Source organism: Copadichromis virginalis, unplaced genomic scaffold (genome assembly GCF_057382275.1).
Source record: "Copadichromis virginalis isolate Kocher_CV1m ecotype Utaka unplaced genomic scaffold, C_Virginalis_male_GT1.1 unmapped_scaffold_1, whole genome shotgun sequence".
In the NCBI taxonomy this organism is placed as follows: Eukaryota; Metazoa; Chordata; class Actinopteri; order Cichliformes; family Cichlidae; genus Copadichromis; species Copadichromis virginalis.
The window spans coordinates 7,283,886-7,307,274 of NW_028188589.1; the positions used below are offsets into that span (position 1 = coordinate 7,283,886).

The window sequence follows — 23,389 nt, forward strand, 5'->3', positions numbered from 1 at the left end:
CGTAAACCCCCGCCTCTGTTCAAAGATGGTCGCTCACAGTGGACATAGATGCTTCTTTCACTCCTCTTTCAAACCATCTGTCCTCTCTGTCCAAAATGTGAACATTAGCATCCTCGAAAGAGTGTCCGTTATCCTTAAGATGCAGATGGACTGCTGAGTCTTGTCCTGTGGAGGTGGCTCTTCTATGTTGTGCCATGCGCTTGTGAAGTGGCAGCCACTTGGCAGCCACAGTGATAAATGGCTGAGATGGCTGCAGCTGTACGTGTGAGGTACCTACATGTTTCAAGATGAATTTGCAGAGATGTCATGTTTGGTGCTTACAGACATCACACTGCATTTTGTGATTTCGTAGCTATTGTTGTGATATTTCGGAGCTTCCCATGATCACCGTGACAGTCATTCATTTTAACATAACCTTTCTATTCCTTTCAGGGATCCTCATTTTTTTGGTGAGGAAGATCAGCAGCTGTGTCGACAGGCAACAGGTAACGGCATGCTTTTCTGTTAGTACTGTAGACCTTGGTCTGGTGCTCTTTTTTAGTTTAACACAGTATTTTCATTTGCCGAAGTGTAAAAAGCTTGTTCCAGGAGAAACAAACTTTAGTGAGTTCTGCAAAATGATTCCCACCATTGCACACTCTGTCAGCCTCCAGTGTGCCCTTTTTTTGTCCTTTAACTGAAGAAAGTCGGTAGGTATTGGAGCTGAGTATCATCACTGATTTCTAGAACCTGTTCAATTCCAATTCACAAGGTCCCAATTAGATTCCATTTAATTCTTACTCAGAGAGTCAGAAACATTATAATTCTGATCATTTATCAGTACTGACACTTGTGAAACTTCATCAGAGGTGTGAGCATCACAGCAGATGCTTTTGTGTCAAAGTAACTGAGGATAAAACACAAAACCATGAAGCAGATTTTCCTGGCCTAGCTTTTTACAGTAGATAACCTTAAAAATATTATTCTGCAGTAGAACAAAAGCAGACGAGAACCACGACTCAACAAATGTACATTGGCTGATGCTGCTGAAGTGATTCAGAGGTTTTAATAAGAGGTTTTAATAGAGACACAGCAGAGCATTTTGCAGTTTCACTTAATTTGAAAAAAATAAATAAAATTTGGTATTGAACAGCAGAAATGAGGCTGTCTTGTCGGAAGTCATTAAAAAAAATGGCTGTAAACAACGGTAGACTGCTTCATAACAAGCAAGCGAATAATGCCAAAAACAGAGATTTGAGATGGGAAACGGTGTTCTTAAAGTACACTGAGAGAGGCAGAGAGCTGTGCTGTGTTGTTTTTCTGTGTGTGTTTTAATGGTGGTGGAAGCAAACCAGCAAAAGTAAGAGGGAATTCATGACAATGTTTATGTCAAGCGAAATGTGTCTTCTTTTGCTGCTGGTTTGGTTAGAGAGAGACAAAACGTGCAGCTTCAGGATCTGAGCAGCTTTCAGCACCAACGGCATCACAGCTCAGACTTGGATTCAGGATTAAGCCCTTTATGTTTGACTGTAGTGATTGTAGCTCTGTCCTTGTTATTAATCGCTTTAGTCAAACACAGCTATTGTTTGCTGGGATGTGTATATCCTTGACAGTTTGTATCTCAGAGTTATCAAAGACACTGTGGATAATCATCAAGAGATTGTTGTCCTCTTAATAATGACCTATTTGATTGTTTGTTTTTTCTTCTTCTTACAGATTCTGGTATTTGGCCAAAAGAGAGCTTCACAATTCTTGGCTTCACCTGTGGTAGAAAAATGACTGAAGTTATGCAACACTCTCTAAAATTAAAGCTATGCAACGCTTTAACATGAATGGCGAAGGAGTGCATCTCTTTCACTGTCTCTTCCTGTCCTCTTCTCAGTCTTTGTTGTGGCACCTCTGCTATGTGTTATAGAAAGCACTTGGAATCATGTTCAATACAAAAACACCAAACTCGTGGGATTGCCCTAGCAAGCAGTTGGTAAAAACTAATTAAAACTGATATATATCAGCTTCACTTTCTAGCTGCAAAAGCACGTTTCTGCAAAAGCATGCAGTTTCCTGTCAGCACTTTTTGGCACAGAGTGTACTCAGAGTTAGGCCTTTCTTATATAAAGCAATATAATCAGCATATAAACATTTAAGATGATAAATTTAAAGCTCAACAGTAACTGCTATAAATATTATAACTACACATGTAGTGCTTTTGCTTAAGTAAATTATAGTTGGGATCATAATAAGAAAACATGTGTTTTTATTTTCTGTGTACCCTGGGTACAGACCAGTATAAATATGGGATTCTTCCCAATAAATGCTGTCTGATAATGCTTCATATTGCATTAAACACTAGATATGTAAGCAAACAAACAAAAACCCATAGAAGCCAGTTTTAATTATTAAATGTGACAATTACATGGAGATGGAAAGTAAACGTGCTTATACACGTCTCTGTGATTACAGAAAATCCACACAGATGCTGTCAGAGCAGAGAATCTTTGATTTATCAGAATGATGAATGCAAATGATTTCATGAAATCTCACTCTTGTTCTGGGTTGTAAAATTCACCTGTCCAGTTAAACCGAATCCTTTGCAACACGGTTCTAAGAACCCTACCAACCTCATCCTCAGCTCTCTGCCTGTTGTCCTTTTCAGCTGAGTATTCATCCACATGTGTTTCAACTTCTCTCTCATTTTCAAGCAAATTGCTCAGGCTCTCAGCTTCAGCACAGTTACCATATGGCCACTCTCTGAGGTCTTCTGTGTTCAAGCCAAACAAATTCTTACATGATCTGCAAGGCTTCATTCTGGCACCATCACGGAGACAAAAAGCCTCACACCTGATATTTCCAGGTACTTCAATTGTTCCATCAAAGTAATCTTTCTGGACTGTGTTTGGATAATAGGTCATCACCGCACCAGATACATATTTATGCCATTTGCTAAGACAGGAGGCAGCAATCATAATTTTCCCAGCGTTAGGACCTTTGGTGGACATGGAGACTCCGCAGTACCTTTCTGATTTGTTGGTTTGGGATTTTTGAGAAATGCAGATGGTGGACGAGACGAAAGCTGTTTTTTTATTATTCTCTTCTAAGTCCAAGTCTGTGAGGAGATCTTGCAGACTCTGCTTTATTTGCTCTTCATTCTCTGAGTTATTTTGCAGGACGATCTGAAAACAGTTACAGATCTGGTCAAAGTGTTGCACCTGATTATATAGTTGTTTTTCATAGAAAGTTGATCAACATGTTTGTTTCGCTGCTTGACTTATTTAACTATGCAGGACCATTGGATGCTTTTGATTTAGACATTTTAAGATAGGGGGTGAAACAAGTCACAAAAATCTATTTAATTTTAAATCAATAAGCAAAAATCCATCTTTGTTCTCACTAATTTATAATTAAATTTGATAATTGACCTTTTTTTTTTCTATTTTGCTATGCCGGGCTGTCAAAACACGCTGAATTTAGAGTCTTTGAGCTTAACAGATCCAGCAGCTACACAGTGACAGCATCATATACGCCTTGAAGACTGTAAGCATCTCCAATAATGAGTCTGTTAGACATTATTTAGAACTAACAAATTCTGAAGCAAGTCTCCAGCTCTCCTGCAGTCTCTGTGTTTGGTGGAGAAGTATAGCTAGAAGCATATGTTGAAGTATAAGGTACAGTATGGATTTTCTTTGGATTTCTCAGTAAAAAAGCACTTTGCATTATACTTTCCTAAAAACTGGAAGTTTGTCAGATTGACTGACAATGTGAGAAGAGTTATCTTACCATGTCGAGCACACAGGAGAAGGGACTTCGCCTGGGAAGCTGAGTCGAATACAACTTTAAAGGCCTGGGATATCTTCTCATTAAAGAACCCAAAACAAAAGGATTAGGGAAGATTTCTTCTGGAGAAAAGGGGATGTTGTTGATTTTGCCCAGAAACAACATGCTGTGAAGGATCTGTTGAGTGAAAACATATTTGCTTATTGTTAGTAGTGATAAACAGGACTGTCTTAAAAGTGTCAAAGGTAACACACCTCATCCACCAAGTGTTGACTTCCCGGAGTCATGTAAGAGCCCCGAACCATCCTCTTGGTAATCTTGTAGGCATTAGTTTTGAACCTCCTTTGAGAAATTGTTGTCTTCTAAAATGATAATGATCGAGCAGTTAGGGATTTAAAGACACAGGAGATCTGATAACTTTGGCTACAGCAGAGTCTGCAGACATACCTATTTTGCTCTTGGTCGGCCTATTTTAAACATGAGAGAAAACATAGTTAGTGAAATGTTGATAACATACAATGACTATCATTGGTGGCTGAAAAGATGCCAGGTAACAAGTGAAAAGCTGCTACTTACCATCGCCACAGTCTAAGAATGAAACAGGAAACACTGAGCGAGTTGCCTCCATCTTAAAGCTGTTGATCATGTGATTTAAAGGAAAGCCACACCCAGCTCTTTCCTGGAATTTTACTCGACTGTAGAAAACTGCTCCATTTGCCCCGCCCACCCATGATCTTTAATATCTACCAAAAACAACCTTTTGGTTGTCAGTAACCAGTCGATCGTTTTCGCGATTAAAAAATGACTTTGTGCGGCGGCGTTCCCACCACGAGCAGAACTCCGGCTCAAAAACCGCTGTTTTTGAACACTTTTATTTACTTAAGCATTTTAATGGGCTTACTTTGAAACAAAGTGCGATTGAATGATTATTGTTATGTGTTGCCTTGAATTCGGCTATGCTGTCTGTTAGACAGCTGTTTTCCTTTATTGTTGTTTTTGTATTGTTTGTAGCAAACGCTACTGGAATGTATAGATTAAGCTACGTAGCCAAGATAATTAATAATTTAACTGTTGTACATTGGTTGATGATGATTTGCATTGTTACATAGGCTTGCAGAAAAATATATTTGTTTACCGATAAACTGAATCGAACTTGATGTGCTAATGGACGTTTTTCTGACCTACAGGTCAGGTTTTGTTCCCTCCCTTTGAATTAATCTTCTTCATATTGAAGTGGCGAGCCGGTAGGACCATTCTTTGTTTCCCCTCTTTCCCCCACTTAGCCGTCTTTGGATTACGGACATATTTCCCCATTTGTATGAAGCTGGACTCTAAGGAGGAATACCTTAAAAGTGAACTTTAAAAAGAAGAGGACCAAAAAGGACTTTTGCACAGAAAGATCACAGCATTGATTTATTATTTAATTGTGGGCATTTATGTTGTGTGTTGTGTTAATTATTTTGTTCCATTTCCCCTTTCCTCCATTTATTCAATATATTTTTGGTACAAGATATTGCAGTCTTTGGTCTCATCATTCACACCATCTAGGCTCCATAAAGAACTATTTCTTCTGCGCGTCAGTCAGTAAACTCATCCATTGAAATAAACTAGTCCTTAAATAACTTTGAGTTACACAGTGGCAAATGTAATAGAGAAAGACACAGGGCCACCTGAAATCTGTCGTCCTATCTGATTCAAAACCAACATGTAGGAGAATCTGGAATCTTTGATTTTGAGTTAAAAATAAAATATGGGTAAAATGCAGAAATGTTTTTACTAACATGTACTAACAGAGACTTGGAGGAGAGAGACCTAATGTTTAATAATCCACATTTCACTGTTTTACTCTTTGGTTCAGATGTGGATACTGTATTGTTCTTTCTTTGTGACTGTTTATGTTTAAGTTGTTTGTTGCTGGTTTTTAGTTTTTTTGTCTGTTTGGAAGCTGACACAGTCTCTATGGAGATGGGTTTTTGGGGGGTAGCAGGAGGAGAGAAGCTGCAGAGAGGCGTGTAAGACTGCAACTCTGCTTCCTGGTCCCAACTCTGGATAGTCATATTTTGGGGGGTTTAATAAACTACTACTGCATGATGTAAAGCTGAAGTATTACACAGCTTTATGAACCTCCTGTTATCCTGGTAGACGAGTACAGCAATAAATCTTTTACTTGAACATCTTCTGGCTCCAATAAGCTTTGAAATGTGACCATGAAGTTAGAGACACACTGACTGAAACCCACAGCTGTGACTGGATCACATCCACACACAGTGTAGCTGCTGTCTCTGTGTGAGGTCTGTGTATATATGTATATACACTGAACAAAAATATAAACGCAACACCTTTGTTACTGCTCCCATTCCCCATGGGATGGACGTAGAGACCTAAAATTCATTCCAGATACACAATATAACCATCCCTCCCAAACAGTGGTCACAAATCAGTCCAAATGTGTGGTAGTGGGCACATCTGCTATATTGAGATAATCCATCCCACCTCACAGGTGTGCCACATCAGGATGCTGATCTGACATCATGAGTAGTGCACAGGTGTACCTCAGACTGCCCACAACAAAAGGCCACCCTGGAATGTGCAGTTTTTTGCGCTATTGGGGGTCTGGGGACCCAGAACCGGTCAGTATCTGGTGTGACCACCATTTGCCTCATGCAGTGCAACACATCGTCGCATGGAGTCTATCAGATTGTCAATTGTGGCCTGTGGAATGTTGGTCCACTCCACTTCAATGGCTGTGCGAGGTTGTTGGATATTCGTGGGAACTGGTACACGCTGTCGTATACGCCGGTCAAGCACATCCCGAACATGCTCAATGGGTGACATGTCCGGTGAGTATGCTGGCCATGCAAGAACTGGGACATTCTCAGCTGCCATCTGCCCTGAACAATGTGAACCATGATTCATCCGTGAAGCGCACACCTCTCCAACGTGCCAGACGCCATCGAATGTGAGCATTTGCCCACACAAGTCTGTTACGGCGACGAGCTGGAGTCAGGTCAAGACCCCGATGAGGACGACGGGCATGCAGTTGAGCGTCCCTGAGACGGTTTCTGACAGTTTGTGCAGAAATTGTTTGGTTGTGCAAACCAATTGTTCCAGCAGCTGTCTGGGTGGCTGGTCTCAGACGATCTTGGAGGTGAACCTGCTGGATGTGGAGGTCCTGGGCTGGTGTGGTTACACGAGGTCTGCGGTTGTGAAGCCGGGTGGATGTGCTGCCATATTCTCTGAAACGCCTGTGGAGACGGCTTATGATTGAGAAATGAACATTCAATGCACGGGCGACAGATCTGGTTGACATTCCTGCTGTCAGCATGCCAATTGCACGCTCCCTCATTGCTTGTGGCATCTGTGGCATTTTGCTGTGAGACAAAACTGCACATTCCAGGGTGGCCTTTTGTTGTGGGCAGTCTGAGGTACACCTGTGCACTACTCATGATGTCAGATCAGCATCCTGATGTGGCACACCTGTGAGGTGGGATGGATTATCTCAATATAGCAGATGTGCCCACTACCACACATTTGGACTGATTTGTGACCACTGTTTGGGAGGGATGGTTATATTGTGTATCTGGAATGAATTTTAGGTCTCTACGTCCATCCCATGGGGAATGGGAGCAGTAACAAAGGTGTTGCGTTTATATTTTTGTTGAGTGTAGTTTTTATATCACAGCCTGGAAATCACACAGGACCATTTCTGCAAGTGAAAAGTCGTCATTGGAGGAAAAAAATTGTAGAGTTTGTGCAACTGAAGAATTGTCCCAACTACATGTGCTGCTGACCTTTGACCTTTCCTTTAGGTGCACAGAGGAGTCTGTGGAAACATCCAGAGCTGAGGCAGTGCTACAGATGCTTCAAATAAAGTGGTGTATTATTCATGTTTTCTATGGATCACATCCAGTATCCTGATCTAACGAGCCCCCTTTTTGTGGATTTTAGAGCCTCTGACTTTTGCTGCGTCTCATTTCAAGCACAAGAGCAAGAAGTGGATGAAGAAATGGGGCGAGTGGGGTCAGTGTGGTGCACGTCAGCTGTGCTCACACATGCTTTCACAAAGAACATGTGTGTTCATCGGCAGCATTAAGGTGCACTTTAGTCTTCATAATAATAAAGTATTCTGACTTTATTCTTCTGAATCCTCACAGTCATGTTGCAGCTCTGCTTTGCTTTAAGAAAATGTTCTACCAGGATGTTACTTTCCTAAACGTGTTCTCCAAATGTTCCAAAGACTTTGTTCTAAGTAGTTCTACATGATGAAACATCCACACTAAGTTTAAGAAGGACACACAAACACCATCTGTCCTTTCATCATGTGTACAAACGTGTTCAGATGTCAAATGTACCGTGAATGGATGCAAATGTGGATCGTTCCAATAAAATGAGACAGTTTTGTAAGTCGATCCCAGTCTGAAGTTCATTAAAACCTATAAGAACATGTTATTCAAACCAACTTTATCCAACAGGAAGAAGCATCAGGGGAACAGGAAACATTCAAACATGTTTACTGTAAGAACTGCACAAAGGAAGGAAACACAATCCTACACACGAGCACTTTAAAATGGACATTTAGCTTTTCAAACATCAGGGAGCTGCAATAACAACACTGTGCCCATTCTGATCAGACTGAAAGATTTATAGAGATTTATCCATGTGCTGGAAAAGGATTTGATATCAACATAGATGCAGATTAGCAGGAGCATTTTCTTCATATTGATTTAGAGTTCAGTACCAGGAATATGTAGAATTAACATCTTTGTGCATGACGAGTGATGAAAATTCAAAGTCAGACTTTCAAAGGATGTCAGAATTGGTGTCTCTATCTGTGACTGTCCCAGAGGAACCTACCTGAGGGATTATTACAGATCTGTCTATATAGAAAGACTTGCATTGATTCACAGTGTACAATTCTTTCTAATCTATTAACATCTTCCTCCAAATCCTGTTTCTGCTGTTTAATGACATATGTCTGAATACAGACAGTGGAAAAATGTCAGTTTTAGTTTTACTGGATCTCAGTGCAGCATTTGATACAGTTGACCACAACATATTACTCAAACGACTGGAGAACTGGACAGGTCTTTCAGGAACTGTACTAAACTGGTTCAAAACATACGTAGAAAACAGGAAATACTTTGTATCAATAGGTAACTTCACATCCGAGCAGACAAGTATCACATGTGGAGTTCCCCAAGGTTCCATCTTGGGACCCTTTCTGTTTAACATTTACATGCTCCCACTGGCACAGATTATAAAGAACAACAAAATAAACTGTCATAGCTATGCAGATGACACACAAATATATATCACAATGTCACCAGGAGACCAAGGCCCCGTACAATTTTCTCCAGCTAAACAAAAACAAAACTGAAGTAATAGTCTTTGGCGCCAAAGAAAAACGATTACAGGTCACCAGAGAACTTCAATCTATACATCTAAAAACCACAAACCAGGCGAGAAATGTGGGTGTAGTGATGGATGCAGACCTAAACTTAGAAAAACACATTAAGACAATAACAAAATCAGCTTACTATCGCCTCAAGAATATTTCAAGGATAAAAGATCTGATGTCTCAACAGGACCTGGAAAAACTAGTCCATGCATTCATCTTTAGTAGGCTTGATTACTGTAACAGCATCTTTACAGGTCTACCTAAAAAATCAGTCAGACAACTACAGCTCATTCAGAACTCTGCTGCTCGAGTCCTCACTAAGACCAAAAAAGTGGACCACATCAGTCCAGCTCTGAGGTCTTTACACTGGCTGCCTGTCCGTCAGAGGATAGACTTTAAAGTTCTGATGCTGGTCTATAAAGCTCTGAATGGTTTAGGACCAAAATACATCAGTGACCTCCTGACCCAGTATGAACCTTCCAGATCCCTCAGGTCATCTGGATCCGGTCTTTTATCAGTTCCCAGAGTCAGAACCAGACACGGAGAAGCTACATTCAGCTTTTATGCTCCTTATATCTGGAACAAACTCCCAGAAAGCCTCAGATCAGCTGAAACACTCAGTTTAGGGCTGAGGGGCTCAAACCTCCTGCTGTTTCTACTGGACCATAAATTCTACTTTATGATCATCTTCAAAAATAAAAACGTGAGTTTATTTGTGAACTCTGTGAAATGTGTCTGATGTTTAGTTTGAACCAATCCTGTGTCAGCTGCAGCCACATCATTGCCACACATACAAATGGGTGTGTTCCTGTTTAGACCTGCTGGCTGTCAATGGGCTTCATTCCATTTCAGACTGCCGGTGGTCAGCTGTGATCTAAACTCAACATGGCTCCTGTGTTAGAAGAGCCTCCGATTTTAAACTTTGCACATTTAATAGTTTCTTTCCAACACTGTGGAGCTACCAGCCCAGTATATGTAGCCACAGTAGATGGAGTTATCAAGCTGGACTGACAAACATCAGGACTCATGTGATTCCTACATGTGGACCTTTCACAGATGGATCCAAGTGCAGATTCAACTCTGCATCACATTTGACTTCAGCTGTTACACACTTTCTAGCTGTGTCACTTCCTGCTTTTTGGATCAGATAGTTTATTCATGTCCACAAATGTTTGGCTGCATGTTTTTATCATCTATATTTCCAGTCTTCATACAGCCGATATTTCATGTGAACTCCAACCTGCCAGCTGCCATCATGTTTTCAGGGTTCATTCAGTGTTGAAATGTAGGACAAACAGCAGCACATGTTCTCTAAATGTTTGCTGCAGTCATTTTACATGAAGCTGATACTACATGAGACATTTTCCATATTTACTGTCTTTGAACAGAGAATAATAAAGCCATCAAACATATACAGGCTGTGCAAATACAAACTTCTGTGGTGCATTTGATGACCTGCAGAGGAGAACAAGTCGGGCTTTTCAGCCCTAACACAACCTCTTTGTTCTCAATACTACAAAACCTTCAAAGGCTGATATGCAAGTTTGCATGAATCACCAACACAGTTGTATTTGTTTCTAGTATAATTATAAATAAGCTGATCAAATATCTGCTGACTGATTAGATCCAGTATCTATTACAGATGAACTGGATATCACAGCGCATGTTGTTAATCCGTCATATCAAACTAAACCGTGTTGCTGGTGTAAATATCCTCCAATAAAGTCAGATGAGGGCTGCTGTTGCCAGGTAACGATGATGTCACACTGGATCTTCTGATCTTTAGCATCAGAAGATCTCGGAGTCTGATGTTGGCTCATGTGTTGTTAAACACCAACATGACGTTCTACTAGTCAAGGCCTCAGCTTCACCCACTGATGCTGATCACACAGACCCACTAATAGAACTGTTTTATCAGGGTTTGATGCAGCGTCAGCATTAATGTCACATTTAATCAGACACATTTACATTACAAGCCCACTACAACCATATGGAACTCCAAAGTGTTCAAAATTAAATAAATAAATAAGTCATGATGAAATAAATAACTATGTGAATAAATAAGACACAGATATGTAATGTGAGAATGATATTGTGAAATAATTGAACACATTTTGAAAAAAAGCTCATTATTGTGAAATATATTGCATTCTGCTATATAAATTTACTTATTATTGTGAAATATTATTTCATGATCATTATTTTTCACAATAACAGAGATTATTCCTGAGGCATTTTATTTATTCCCAGCCGTTTTTAATCCAAAATGTCCTTTTTTTCAAAGTCAGTCTTTATTTCAAAATCCCGTTTTTCCCAATGGCCTATTTATTTCATCATTATTACACATTATTTGACCACGAGCAATCTTTTCTGGTTTGACGCCGTCTTTGTAGCCAGAAACCAGCTCTCTCCTCGGCTTCCTCCACTACACGCTTCCCCCACGCCAGTCTCCTCCGTCACTATAAAGGGGAGAGTCATGAGCTCCATCACCCTCACCTGTGCCGTCCAACGTCCCGCCACCAGCCTCCGCTGCAGCAGGCCAGAGACCACACCCCTGCCACAATAAGTAAAAGTATATCCTTGCTGTACCCTTAATGCTAAATGTGCTAAATTAACCGCTGCCTTTGCCCCTTTGGGATTATTCTTATGTCACTGGGATGTTGACCTTTGACCTTCACATTAGAGAGATGGGCAGACATAATTAGTGTATGAATTTTAAAGTAACAGGTAATAAAGAGAGTGCAGCAAATGTAGTCAGGTTTATTACTCTGTATCACACATGAGTGCCCGAGGGAGGCGGGGCTGACTGGGGAGACACAGGAAACAGAGAGACAGGGCTGACTCGACATGAAACGATGAAACGTGGGACACGGGAACAGAAACTAAACACAGGCTGAAATGAACACTGAGGGAGGGAGAACTAAGATTACTGAGAGCCTGATAAATAAGAAGAACAAAAACCAAGAAAAACAAGAGTCAAAGAAAACCAAAAACACAAAGCATTGGGCCAGGACCCACTGCTGTGACATTTATATGTGATAAAAACATTAAAAACTGCTCAGATGTTGAAATCTTTCTACGTATACTTTAGGTTCAGCTCTCCAGCCTGGCATTTGGTTAAGCATGATTCAAACATTTGATTTTGTTTAACTGGTTTTAATTATAGTTACTTTTTGTGAACATTTGTTGCAGCATTTAAAAATACATCATTTATTTTCAAACTTTTATTTGATTTAGAGCATCATATTTGACCAACGTAAATGTTTTAATTTCATATAAAATAACTGAAACAGTGAACTAAATATCTGCAATCTTTCCTTCCTTAAAAGTTATAATCCTACTTAAGTTATAGTGCAAACGCTTAAGCAACAAATATACTTGATGCTAATTAATTAATATTTCCCTTTGATGTTGCAACTATGCGGTCACTTCTGTCTTTAAACAAAATAATATTTTCCAGTTACAGAAATCATAAAGTCCAAACTACACTGAAAAAAATATGTTGTTGGATTTACTTAATTCAATGGTGGACATTTGTTGCACACAGATGTTTTGCTTTGGCAGCAACTTAAACAATTGAGTTAAATTAACACAATTTATTCAAGTTCAATAAGCCTGTGCAATTTGTGTTGATAAAATGTGACTTAAACATGTTTTGATGAAGTAATTTGAGCTCTTGGAATATTTTAATCCTTCACAATTTTCTCACTTTATCCGAACACCATTCAATAACTTTTACCCAATACTACTTGGTCACTTAAATACTACATGTTATCTTCAAATTACATTTTGCTATTATATTCTAGTATCAAATACACAATTTTCAAATGGAGGCCTTATAACAGATTATATTGTTCTCTTCCAAGATGGTTGCTGGCATCCACCAGTAACCTTTCTTTTTTTTTCTTTTTTTTGCCTGTCCCATTTGGTTCTTTAGCCATCAGAATTGTTGTCTGAAGACCAACAAGGATACCCAATGGATTTACTTTGCCAAATGGATCTTCGTGGCATTGCCATATTGGTCCATTTGGTCGATCTTTGTTTTTATTATTTATTATATTTTATTTTCAGATGTTACAGATGGGACAGACATGAGTGAGGGATAGGAAAGGGAGAAAGAAAGAGGAAGGAAAGGAAAAACAGAAGGGGAGAGGGACAGTGAGAAAGGGGGGGAGAAAAAAAATAAGAATCTCCTGGATCACCTGTTGAGAGAAGAATAGAAAACAAGCAAAAAAACAAAAAAAACAAAGCAACATACTAAACACAACACCATCGCATTAATCTAGCTAAGTGTAAACAGCAGTAAATACTAAATATTCAATGTTGTTGTGCAGCACGCAGGACAGATGTGCTTCGAAGTAGTAGCCAAGAAAGGTGTAATTTAAGTCTACGAGCAGTGAACACCCGTGTGCATACCTGTGTGGATCAGCGTGCTTGCATTCCAAAGGTTTCTCCATGTAACGATCTGCTAGGGAGTGTGGGGGGGCCACAGCCCCGTCCTCCAGGGTATGAAGCAGGTATGGAGGAGATCAAAACTCCAGACATCCAGAGGCCCCCAGAACACAAGAGACCAAGGAAGACCAACAGAGGGGCAGCTGCGCCACTGTCCCAGCAAGAGCTGAGGAGAGTCCCAGATGAGGGTTCACTCAGCAGCCGCGGAGCAGAAGCCAGGGGGAGTTGCAGTGACGCGCCCGTGAGCTCCGCCGGCAGCCAGCTGTGCCTGAGTGACCGAGCCCCAGGCCGAGAGGCCGGGGGCACCCCACCTCCGAAGTGGTCCGAGCGAGCCCCAGGTTCCAGGCCCCAATAAGCGGCCGCCAAGGAGTGAGCCGGTGTGTACCTGGACGCCCACCCCCAGACACAAAGAACCACCAACGCACCGACACCTGAGGGAGTCCGCCACCGGCAGGGGAAGTGGTGGTGGGTGGAGATAGGCCTCCAAACCTTGGAGGGCCTGAGGTGTCCCCAGAGAGGTGGTGTCTGATACCCAACCTGACATATAGACACAGACATACAGGCACACACAGACACAAACATCCATTCCCCCCCTCATGCTCTCATATGCACTCACTCCACACTCAACCAACGTGGAGACAGACATAAAGAGACGCTGTACACACGATCACACTCCCCAAGCATACTCTACAAACCGGGTCTAGGTACCCTTGCCCCTGGAGGGGGGAACTGCACCCAGACCCAGGTGGTGTTACCCTTTTCCCTGCGGTGGGGAGAGGCAGACCGCCCCGACTCCGTAGCAGCAGGGAGGCCCCACACTCCAGACCGCAGTCGGACGGCCAACTCCTCCTAGCCCTCCCGCTCCAGCAGGCCGCAGAGAATGGGGATGGGAGAAGACTCCAAACCTCCCTCCACCCGCTCATTGTAGTGTTGATGCATGTGTGTTCTAAGGTGCAATTAAAACTCAGGAGGGCATGGAGCTACCTGCCAGAGAGCAGCAGGTAAGCGCATAGTCCCTCCTGATAGCCCTCAATGTCTAAGTGTATTTAAAATTGAGAGGTGGGCAACGACGCCAGGGGTGAGGTGTACACCCTGATGGTAATATGGACTCCGTGATTGTGCCCACCCCCAAGATCCTATATGTATGTGTAATGAGAGTGTGAATAATGTGAATGTCTAAGTTGTGGGATAAAATTGAGGCAGAGGCAGCCGGAAGGGGACAGAGGGGGGGGGGGGGGGGGGGGGTAGCCTCCTCTGCACCCTGGTGACATACCCCTACTCCAAGACCCTGCATGTGTGGGTGGTAGATCGACCGGTAAATTGAGAGCTTCGCTTTTACACTCAGCTACCTCTTCACCACGACTGACCGGTGCAGCGTCCGCATTACTGCAGCCGCAGCCCCAATCCGTCTGTCGATCTCCAGCTCCCTTCTCCCATCACTCGCGAACAAGACCCCGAGATACTTGAACTCCTCCACTTGGGGAAGGAACTCATCCCCGACCCGGAGTGGGCACTCCACCCTTTTCCGGCTGAGAACCATGGCCTCAGATTTGGAGGTGCTGATCCTCATTCCCGCTGCTTCACACTCAGCTGCGAACCTTATACACAGTAGGGTAATATTGTAATATTGTGTTGAAGCACAGTACGTATCACTCCGCGAGGCTCAGCCGTAATGCTCTGACAATCCATCAAGTGGTGCAGCTCCGTAGCTTACCAAAGTCGTACTAAAACATTTTTTGACAGATTGCTTAGCGCTGTGTTCCACATAAAATCGGTTCGCGGCCATCAAGCACAACCAGAATTCATACATAAGGCGCGCTGTCAACTTTTGAGAAAATGAAAGGATTTTAGTCCGTGCACCACCTCTGGGCTGCATGGCGTTAGCGTGGTTAGCTAGCTAACACGTTGACAACGTCCAGCCCCACACACGGGTCGATGCGCAGTATCGTTAACGGAGATTTGCCGTGTCCATCTTGTCGCTTCCTGCAGGTGAAGCGATGGGGGAGGAGGGGGAGTTGTGTTCAGTGAAGGAGTGGCGAGGCCGAGTAACGTTGTAAAGGCGAAAGTGGACGAAAGAAAGGCAAACTTGCGGCTCCACAAGTATAATTATAACGTAACATAGACTATATCGATATAAAGGATATTGTCACATCTTATATCTCGTATAAAAATATATCGATATTTTTTAAAAACTCGATATATCGCCCAGCTCTAATATCAAACATCCTTGAAAGAGTAGTTGTCAAACAGCTAACAGATCATCTGCAGAGGAATGGTTTATTTGAAGAGTTTCAGTCAGGTTTCAGAGCTCAGCACAGCACAGAAACAGCTTTAGTGAAGGTTACAAATGATCTTCTTATGGCCTCTGACAGTGGACTCATCTCTGTGCTTGTCCTGCTAGACCTCAGTGCAGCATTCGATACTGTCGACCATAATATCCTATTAGAGCGATTAGAACATGCTGTAGGTATTACAGGTACTGCGTTGCAGTGGTTTGTATCATATCTATCTAATAGACTCCAATTTGTGCATGTAAATGGAGATTCCTCTTCACACACTGAGGTTAATTATGGAGTTCCACATGGTTCAGTGCTAGGACCAATTCTGTTTACATTATACATGCTTCCCTTAGGCAGTATCATTAGAAGACATAGCATACATTTACACTGCTATGCAGATGACACCCAGCTCTATCTGTCCATGAAGCCAGATAACACACACCAATGAGTTAAACTGCAGGAATGTCTTAAAGACATAAAGACATGGATGGCCGCTAACTTTCTGCTTCTTAATTCAGATAAAACTGAGGTTATTGTACTCGGCCCTGAAAATCTTAGAAATATGGTATCTAACCAGATTCTTACTCTGGATGGCATTACCTTGGCCTCCAGTAACGCTGTGAGGAACCTTGGAGTCATTTTTGACCAGGATATGTCCTTCAACGCACATATTAAACAAATATGTAAGACTGCGTTCTTCCATTTGTGCAACATCTCTAAAGTTAGAAATATCCTGTCTCAGAGTGACGCTGAAAAACTAGTTCATGCATTTATTACTTCCAGGCTGGACGACTGTAATTCATTATTATCAGGATGTCCTAAAAACTCCCTGAAAAGCCTTCAGCTGATCCAAAATGCTGCAGCAAGAGTCCTGACAGGGACTAGAAAGAGAGAGCAGATTTCTCCTGTTTTGGCTTCCTGTTAAATCCAGAATTCAAAATCCTGCTCCTCACATACAAGGTCTTAAATAATCAGGCCCCATCTTATCTTAATGACCTTGTAGTACCATATCACTAGAGCTGGGCGATAGAACGATAATGATATGTATCGCGATATAACTTTTACTCGATAGAGAAATTAAGCTATCGCGATAGACCTCGCCGCTCTTGTCCTCTTAAATGCTCTTGGTGGTTTTTTCCAAAGCATGCTGTGGTTTACTTTGCAAATAAATTAAGGGTTCACTCCCTGCCTGTGCTTCACTTCACCTGGTCGTAATGCTAAATCTGCAAATTATTTATTTACTTTTTCCCACCGAGGCTTCTAGACTTCTGATTGGCCAACATTTCTGCACGGTTAGGAATCTAGCTCCACCTGCTGCTTTGGCATGTTCATAGCAGCGTTTTCCTTCATTCCTGCCTTTATGTGTGGACGGGATTATTTTTGAAAACGAAAACGGAAAATCTCCGTTTTCAAAAATACCCGTGTACATGTGGACGTAGCCTCAGTCTCTGACTGGAAATGCTAATTCATCATTCGGCTTTTGTCAGACTAAAGTAACTGTTAAAACTGTTTGAAAAGCTCAGCTATACAACAAGGAGAGATTGAGAATTTCCTTTTAGTTCTCAGTTTATTTGATATTGACAAAAGTTAGTCAGTTTTGTCTGTTCTTCTGTAAAACAAACTAAGATTTATTTTTAGAATTAATATTTTGTTTCTAAGTGGAATTGACAATTTAGTCTGTTTCCTTTGTTCTATTTTGAAACTTAAACGCTTTAGCGGCTGCCTTTTGTGTAGTTTGCAATATTTGCCTTTATTTATCTGAAAAAGTCTCATGTTCCTTAAGTACATCTACCCTGTTGAACTTATTATGGGAAATAAATATTTAAATAAAAACAAGCTGCTGATTATTTCACATTTTACTTGTGAGCAACGGCACATTTAAATCTTACAAATATAGTTATTTGGCTTATATCGTGATAGATATCGTTATCGCCTGAAATGAAAAAAACATATCGTGATATGAAAAAATCTCATATCGCCCAGCTCTACAAATCACCCTATTAGAGCACTTCGCTCTCACACTGCAGGCCTACTTGTTGTTCCTAGAGTATTTAAAAGTAGAATGGGAGGCAGAGCCTTCAGTTTTCAGGCCCCTCTTCTGTGGAACCAGGTTCCAGTTTGGATTCAGGAGACAGACACTATCTCTACTTTCAAGATTAGGCTTCAAACTTTCCTTTTTGCTAAAGCATATAGTTAGGGCTGGACCAGGTGACCCTGCACCCTCCCTTAGTTATGCTGCAATAGATGTAGGCTGCCGGGGGATTCCCATGATGCATTGAGTTTTTCCTTTCCAGTCACCTTTCTCACTCACTATGTATTAATAGACCTCTCTGCATTGAATCATATCTGTTATTAACCTCTGTCTCTCTTCCACAGCATGTCTTTATCCTGTCTTCCTTCTCTCAGCCCAACCGGTCGCAGCAGATGGCCGCCCCTCCCTGAGCCTGGTTCTGCTGGAGGTTTCTTCCTGTTAAAAGGGAGTTTTTCCTTCCCACTGTCGCCAAAGTGCTTGCTCATAGGGGGTCATATGATTGTTGGGTTTTTCTCTGTATCTATGAAGCGCCTTGAGGCGACTTTTGTTGTGATTTGGCGCTATATAAATAAAATTGAATTGAATTGAATAATTTCTCCTGCCTTAAGAAAAGTCCCTTCACATGGCACAGAAGAGGCTGGAGTGCAGAGAAACTGATAGAGATGCAGTTATACAGTCTACCTGGGCCCCACAAACTATCAGCTAAAGAGAATAAATACATTAAATTGCTGCACATTTTGTAGACTACCATTTTAAGATTATTTTAAAAATAAAATATATCTTTTTATAACATTAAATGTTACGAGTCAAATGGAAGTCTTTCTAAAGATATTTAATGATATTTATATTATGAAAAACAGATTTTTGACATTTTAAGTTTTTCCCCTTTCCAAATAAAATAAACACGCACAAAACAAAAGCAAACAGCCAGAACACAAAGCTGGAAAACCCACCCAATTGACCAAAATCTACTCAAAATACTCCCACACAACAGAACCTCCTCACTCCCAGTGTGTTCATTTTTTTGACACACGCACCGGAGCGTCAGCTTCAAGCGAGCCATCACTACTCTACCAGATTCAAGACAGTGGAGAGGTGAGCTGTGTCACCAGAGCCATGTTCTGTTGAGTTTTGTTAATACAGTTGATTTGGGGGAAGTTTCACATTAAATTAAGTTCACTGTAAATAAATTGCTCACCTTTGGAAACCTGAAATGTCTGCGTAGTCTGCTTCCCACCACCTTCCTTGACATTTGAGTCTGACAATCTCAAATACTGGTTAGTGTAAATGGGACATAGAAACCTTTACATTTAATCCCTTCACCTGATATCTAGTGTCAAAGAATATCAAAGCTGTAAAAGCTGTGTACAGCTATTAAAACAAGCTCGGCTTTACAAAAGACATGCCCTTGGATAAAAGAGTCTATCTTAAACTTAAGGAGAATATGCTGCAAAACGGGACGACTATGGAAGAAAACCAAACTCCTTAAATGACAAATGAAAACTGTTAGATCAAATATTTTTCTAGACTCATATCAAAAAACAAGAGAAATCCCAAGTTTCTTTTTGACAAAATTTGTGATATTGTCTCCCCAGATGTGGTACCTTTAGATGTACACTCTAAAGTAGATAGTAGTAAACTCCTCTGATTTTTTGTTGACATGATTAAAGAAATCAATGCTGAAATCTCCCCAAAGCTTTCTTGTTCTCCGAGTCAGGCACTCCCTTTGTACTCCTGGTCAACGTTTACAACTGCAAAATATATATTGAAATAGCAGCCCTGGTGGACAAAATGAAGCCACCTACAAGCCCCTAAGACATTGTCCCCACTAAGCTCTTCATCAATGCTTTTGACACCATTGGTCCTTGGGTTGGGAACCTTTTTAATGTTTCTCTTCAGACTGGGGTGTTCCCCAGCTTTTTTAAATATGCCATTGTGGAACCAAGACTCAAAAAACCCAACCTGGATCCAACACTACTTTAAAATGTAATCTCCAAACTCCCATTTATGTCAAAACTCCTTGAGAAGGCAGTAGCTTTCCACCTCACAGCATACTTGGAGAACTATAACTTCAATGAGCGTTTTCAATCTGGGTTCTGTAAATTGCATTCCACTGAGACAGCACTACTGAAAGTTACTAATGATATTATGATGTCAGCAAACTCCGGAGAATACACAGTCCTAGTCTTGTTAGACCTTACCTCAGCCTTTGATACAGTCAACCATACCATCCTGATAAACAGACTGAGAGACCTGGTTGGGATGTCTGCTCTGTTCACTGGTTTTCTTTTGATATATCTGAAAGGAGTTTTAGTGTGTCTGCAAACCAGATCACGTCGGAATCTACAGAGTTGTTGTGTGGAGTTCCTCAGGGCTCTGTGCTGGGACCTATTCTGTTTTTAATATACAATTTTCCTTTAAGCCAGATAATACAGCAGTTTCCTGAAGTATCTTATCATTTCTTTGCTGACAATATTCAGCTATATTATTCTTTTAAGCCTGCTGAAGCTCATAAGCTCTCCAATCTGATTGACTGTTTAACCAACATTAAACAATGGTTGAACAATAATTGTTTACAGATAAACCCGGCAGAAACTTTGATGATTGCAGCAGACAGTGCCTGATATTAAACGGCGACTGGGTGACTGAGGTTCCTCACAGAAACATAACCTTAGAAACCTGGGTGTTATTTTCGATGAAGCTTTTTCTTTAGAGGGACATTTAAATCAGACAGTAAGAACCGGCTTTTTTCACTTGAGGAACATTTCTAAACTTAGATCCATTGCGTCAACAAGTGAACTCGAGATGATAATACATGCTTTTGTCTCTACAAGACTTGACTACTGCAACAGCCTGTTTACTTGTCTAAACAAGAAAGGGCTAGCTCGTCTACAGGTTGTTCAAAACTGACAGCAAGGCTACTGACCCGCTCGAACAAGGGAGCTCATATGACCCCTGTTTTAAAGTCGGTGCACTGGCTACCAATCAGATTTAGGTTCCATTTTAAAATTCTAGTTTTAACTTTTACATTTTACATTACAGGAACTTTTCTCTTTGTGTCCAATATCAACACTGTGACTCCTCAGAGTGTAAACTTTACTTCAGCAAAACCAAAAACTGAGTTGTAGAAGTCGTCACACCAAATGTCTTATGATAACAAGAAAAAAGATGTTTTCAGTACACGGCCTGAACTTCTTCCTCAATTTCTTCTTCTTCCGTCAGCTTATGTTGAGATTATTTCAGTTTGTAGATGATCAGATTACTTAATTGTAATTTACATAATTAAACTAAATGGCCTGTAAAATGGCCTGTAATTATATAGCGCTTTACTAGTCCCTAAGGACCCCAAAGCGCTTTACATATCCAGTCATCCACCCATTCACACACTGGTGATGGCAAGCTACATTGTAGCCATAGCCACCCTGGGGCGCACTGACAGAGGCGAGGCTGCCGGACACTGGCGCCACCGGGCCCTCTGACCACCACCAGTAGGCAACGGGTGAAGTGTCTTGCCCAAGGACACAACGACCGAGACTGTCCAAGCCGGGGCTCGAACCGGATACCTTCCGATTACAAGGCGAACTCCCAACTCTTGAGCCACGATCGCCCAGTGTGTGTGCTTGCTGTTTACCTCTGTCAGTTTTCTTACTGTTTGTTCTGTTTCTGATGATTCTTGTCACTGAAATCAACTCAAAACTGGGGAACACCAAAACCCTTTGGATCTTCAGTTTTTTGCCATCGGCTTTCAGAGCTCTAATCAGAAGAAACAAACAGGGTATCCTCTGCTCCTGGCTGATGTTCCTGATTACTTGCTACATAAAGTGCCACCACCTGCTCCGACACACCGCCACAGACACCGGGGTAAACGTGCCGGTCGGCTGGTGAAGTTTAAAGCTTGACTTATCTTTTCTTCAGCGGCCGTTCCAGCTGGTTATGGTCCCTTCCGCCACATCCCAAGGCGTCTCCTGGATCCTGTTATCTCCTGTCTGGTTACTGTTGTGGGCTTAGGTGTCCATAACCCTGCTCACTGTTTTTTGCATTGTGGGAGTCATGGAATAAACTTTTTGAATTTGCTCCCATTAACTTTGGCTTCACCGACAACTTCTACCCAGGCTCCAGCTCCAATGAAGGTGGCTCTAACAAATGCGTGGTCCTTAGCAAATAAAGCTTCATTATAAATTATTTTTCCTCCAATGGATTGGATCTGCTTTTTGTGACTGAGACACAGATGAGAGTTGGAGAGTCTAGCATTATTTCTGGACTGTTACCCTCTGACGGCTCATTTCTTAATGCTCCAAGGATGTCAGGTAGAGGAGAAGGAATATTGACTGTGTTCAAAAATAACTTTCACTGCAAACAACTCCATGTACCTGTTTAAACAAGTGACAATATTCACTTAATGCATGACGCCAGACCACCAACCTCTGACTCTCTCCCCCACCGATGTAGGAGCGGTGCTGAGCAGGATCAATGTCCACAAGGCTGCAGGTCCTGATGGCATCCCCGGGCATGTTCTCAGAGCGTGTTCTGGGGAGCTTGCAGGAGTGCTCACAGACATATTCAATCTGTCCTTGGCCCACGCTGTGGTACCGGCCTGCTTCAAATCCACCTCCATCGTCCCGATACCCAAAAACTCCAACCCATCTTGCCTCAATGACTACCGCCCAGTAGCACTCACCCCCATCATCACTAAGTGCTTAGAGCAGCTGGTCCTAGCACACTTCAAATCCTGTCTCCCCCCCACCCTGGACCCCCACCAATTCGCATACCGCCAGAACAGGAGCACAGAGGATGCAGTCTCCATCGCACTGCACTCTGTCCTCTCACACCTGGACAACAACAACACCTACGCCAGAATGCTGTTTATAGACTTAAGTTCAGCATTCAATACAATCCACCCCTCACAACTCATCAGGAAACTGACAGAGCTGGGCATCAGTTCCCTCATCTGCAAATGGTTACTGGACTTCCTGACCAATCGCCCCCAACATGTCCGGCTGGATAACCACTGCTCATCTACCATCACAATGAACACCGGTGTACCACAAGGCTGTGTGATGAGCCCTTTCCTCTACTCCCTCTTCACCCACGACTGCAGACCTGCTGAAACAAACAAACAAACAAACAAAAAACTTTCCACCTTAGTTAAGTAACTACATCAAATCAAAAGAATCAAGAGGGGTTTTTTTTCTTTTGCTCTTTTCATTCTTGATTTATATATTTTTCTAATACTCTATTTTTAAACATGTTTTTAAACAAGGAAAATGAACTACACCTTTTTAAATCACTGTCATAACTATTCCACAGGTTAACTCCTCTAACAGAAACACATCTCTGCTTTATATTTGTCCTTATCTTGTTTGTTTTAAAGAAATCTGTTCCCCTTAAGTCATATTGACTCTCTCTGACTTTGAACAGCTTCTGAGTACTGGGGCAAAGCAAGTTATTTTGTGCTTTATACATTATCTGTGCCATTTT

General features: G+C 41.7%; 2 protein-coding genes across 4 annotated transcripts in view; one reads left to right on the forward strand and one right to left on the reverse strand.

Moving 5' to 3' along the window:
• LOC146679702 (protein NLRC3-like) overlaps positions 1 to 23,389 on the forward strand; it is a 230,715-nt gene that overhangs the window by 54,007 nt on the left and 153,319 nt on the right. The window lies entirely within an intron of this gene.
• Positions 1,027 to 4,569, reverse strand: LOC146679703 (uncharacterized). The gene is made up of 4 exons (XM_085450151.1): positions 4,198 to 4,569; positions 4,005 to 4,112; positions 3,754 to 3,927; positions 1,027 to 3,149 (listed from the first exon to the last, which is right to left on the reverse strand). Exons 2-4 carry the CDS (start codon positions 4,053 to 4,055, stop codon positions 2,517 to 2,519), a joined length of 858 nt encoding a protein of 285 aa, XP_085306277.1. The 5' UTR covers positions 4,056 to 4,112; positions 4,198 to 4,569; the 3' UTR covers positions 1,027 to 2,516.

Excerpts from the sequence above, each read along its gene's own strand:
- LOC146679703 (XM_085450151.1), bottom strand. The coding sequence starts at position 4,055 with ATGGTTCGGGGCTCTTACATGACTCCGGGAAGTCAACACTTGGTGGAT. Across the intron at positions 3,928-4,004 it reads GTCAACACTTGGTGGATGAG|ATCCTTCACAGCATGTTGTT; the intron begins GTGTGTTACCTT and ends TTCACTCAACAG. Across the intron at positions 3,150-3,753 it reads TCTCCTGTGTGCTCGACATG|ATCGTCCTGCAAAATAACTC; the intron begins GTAAGATAACTC and ends AACTGTTTTCAG.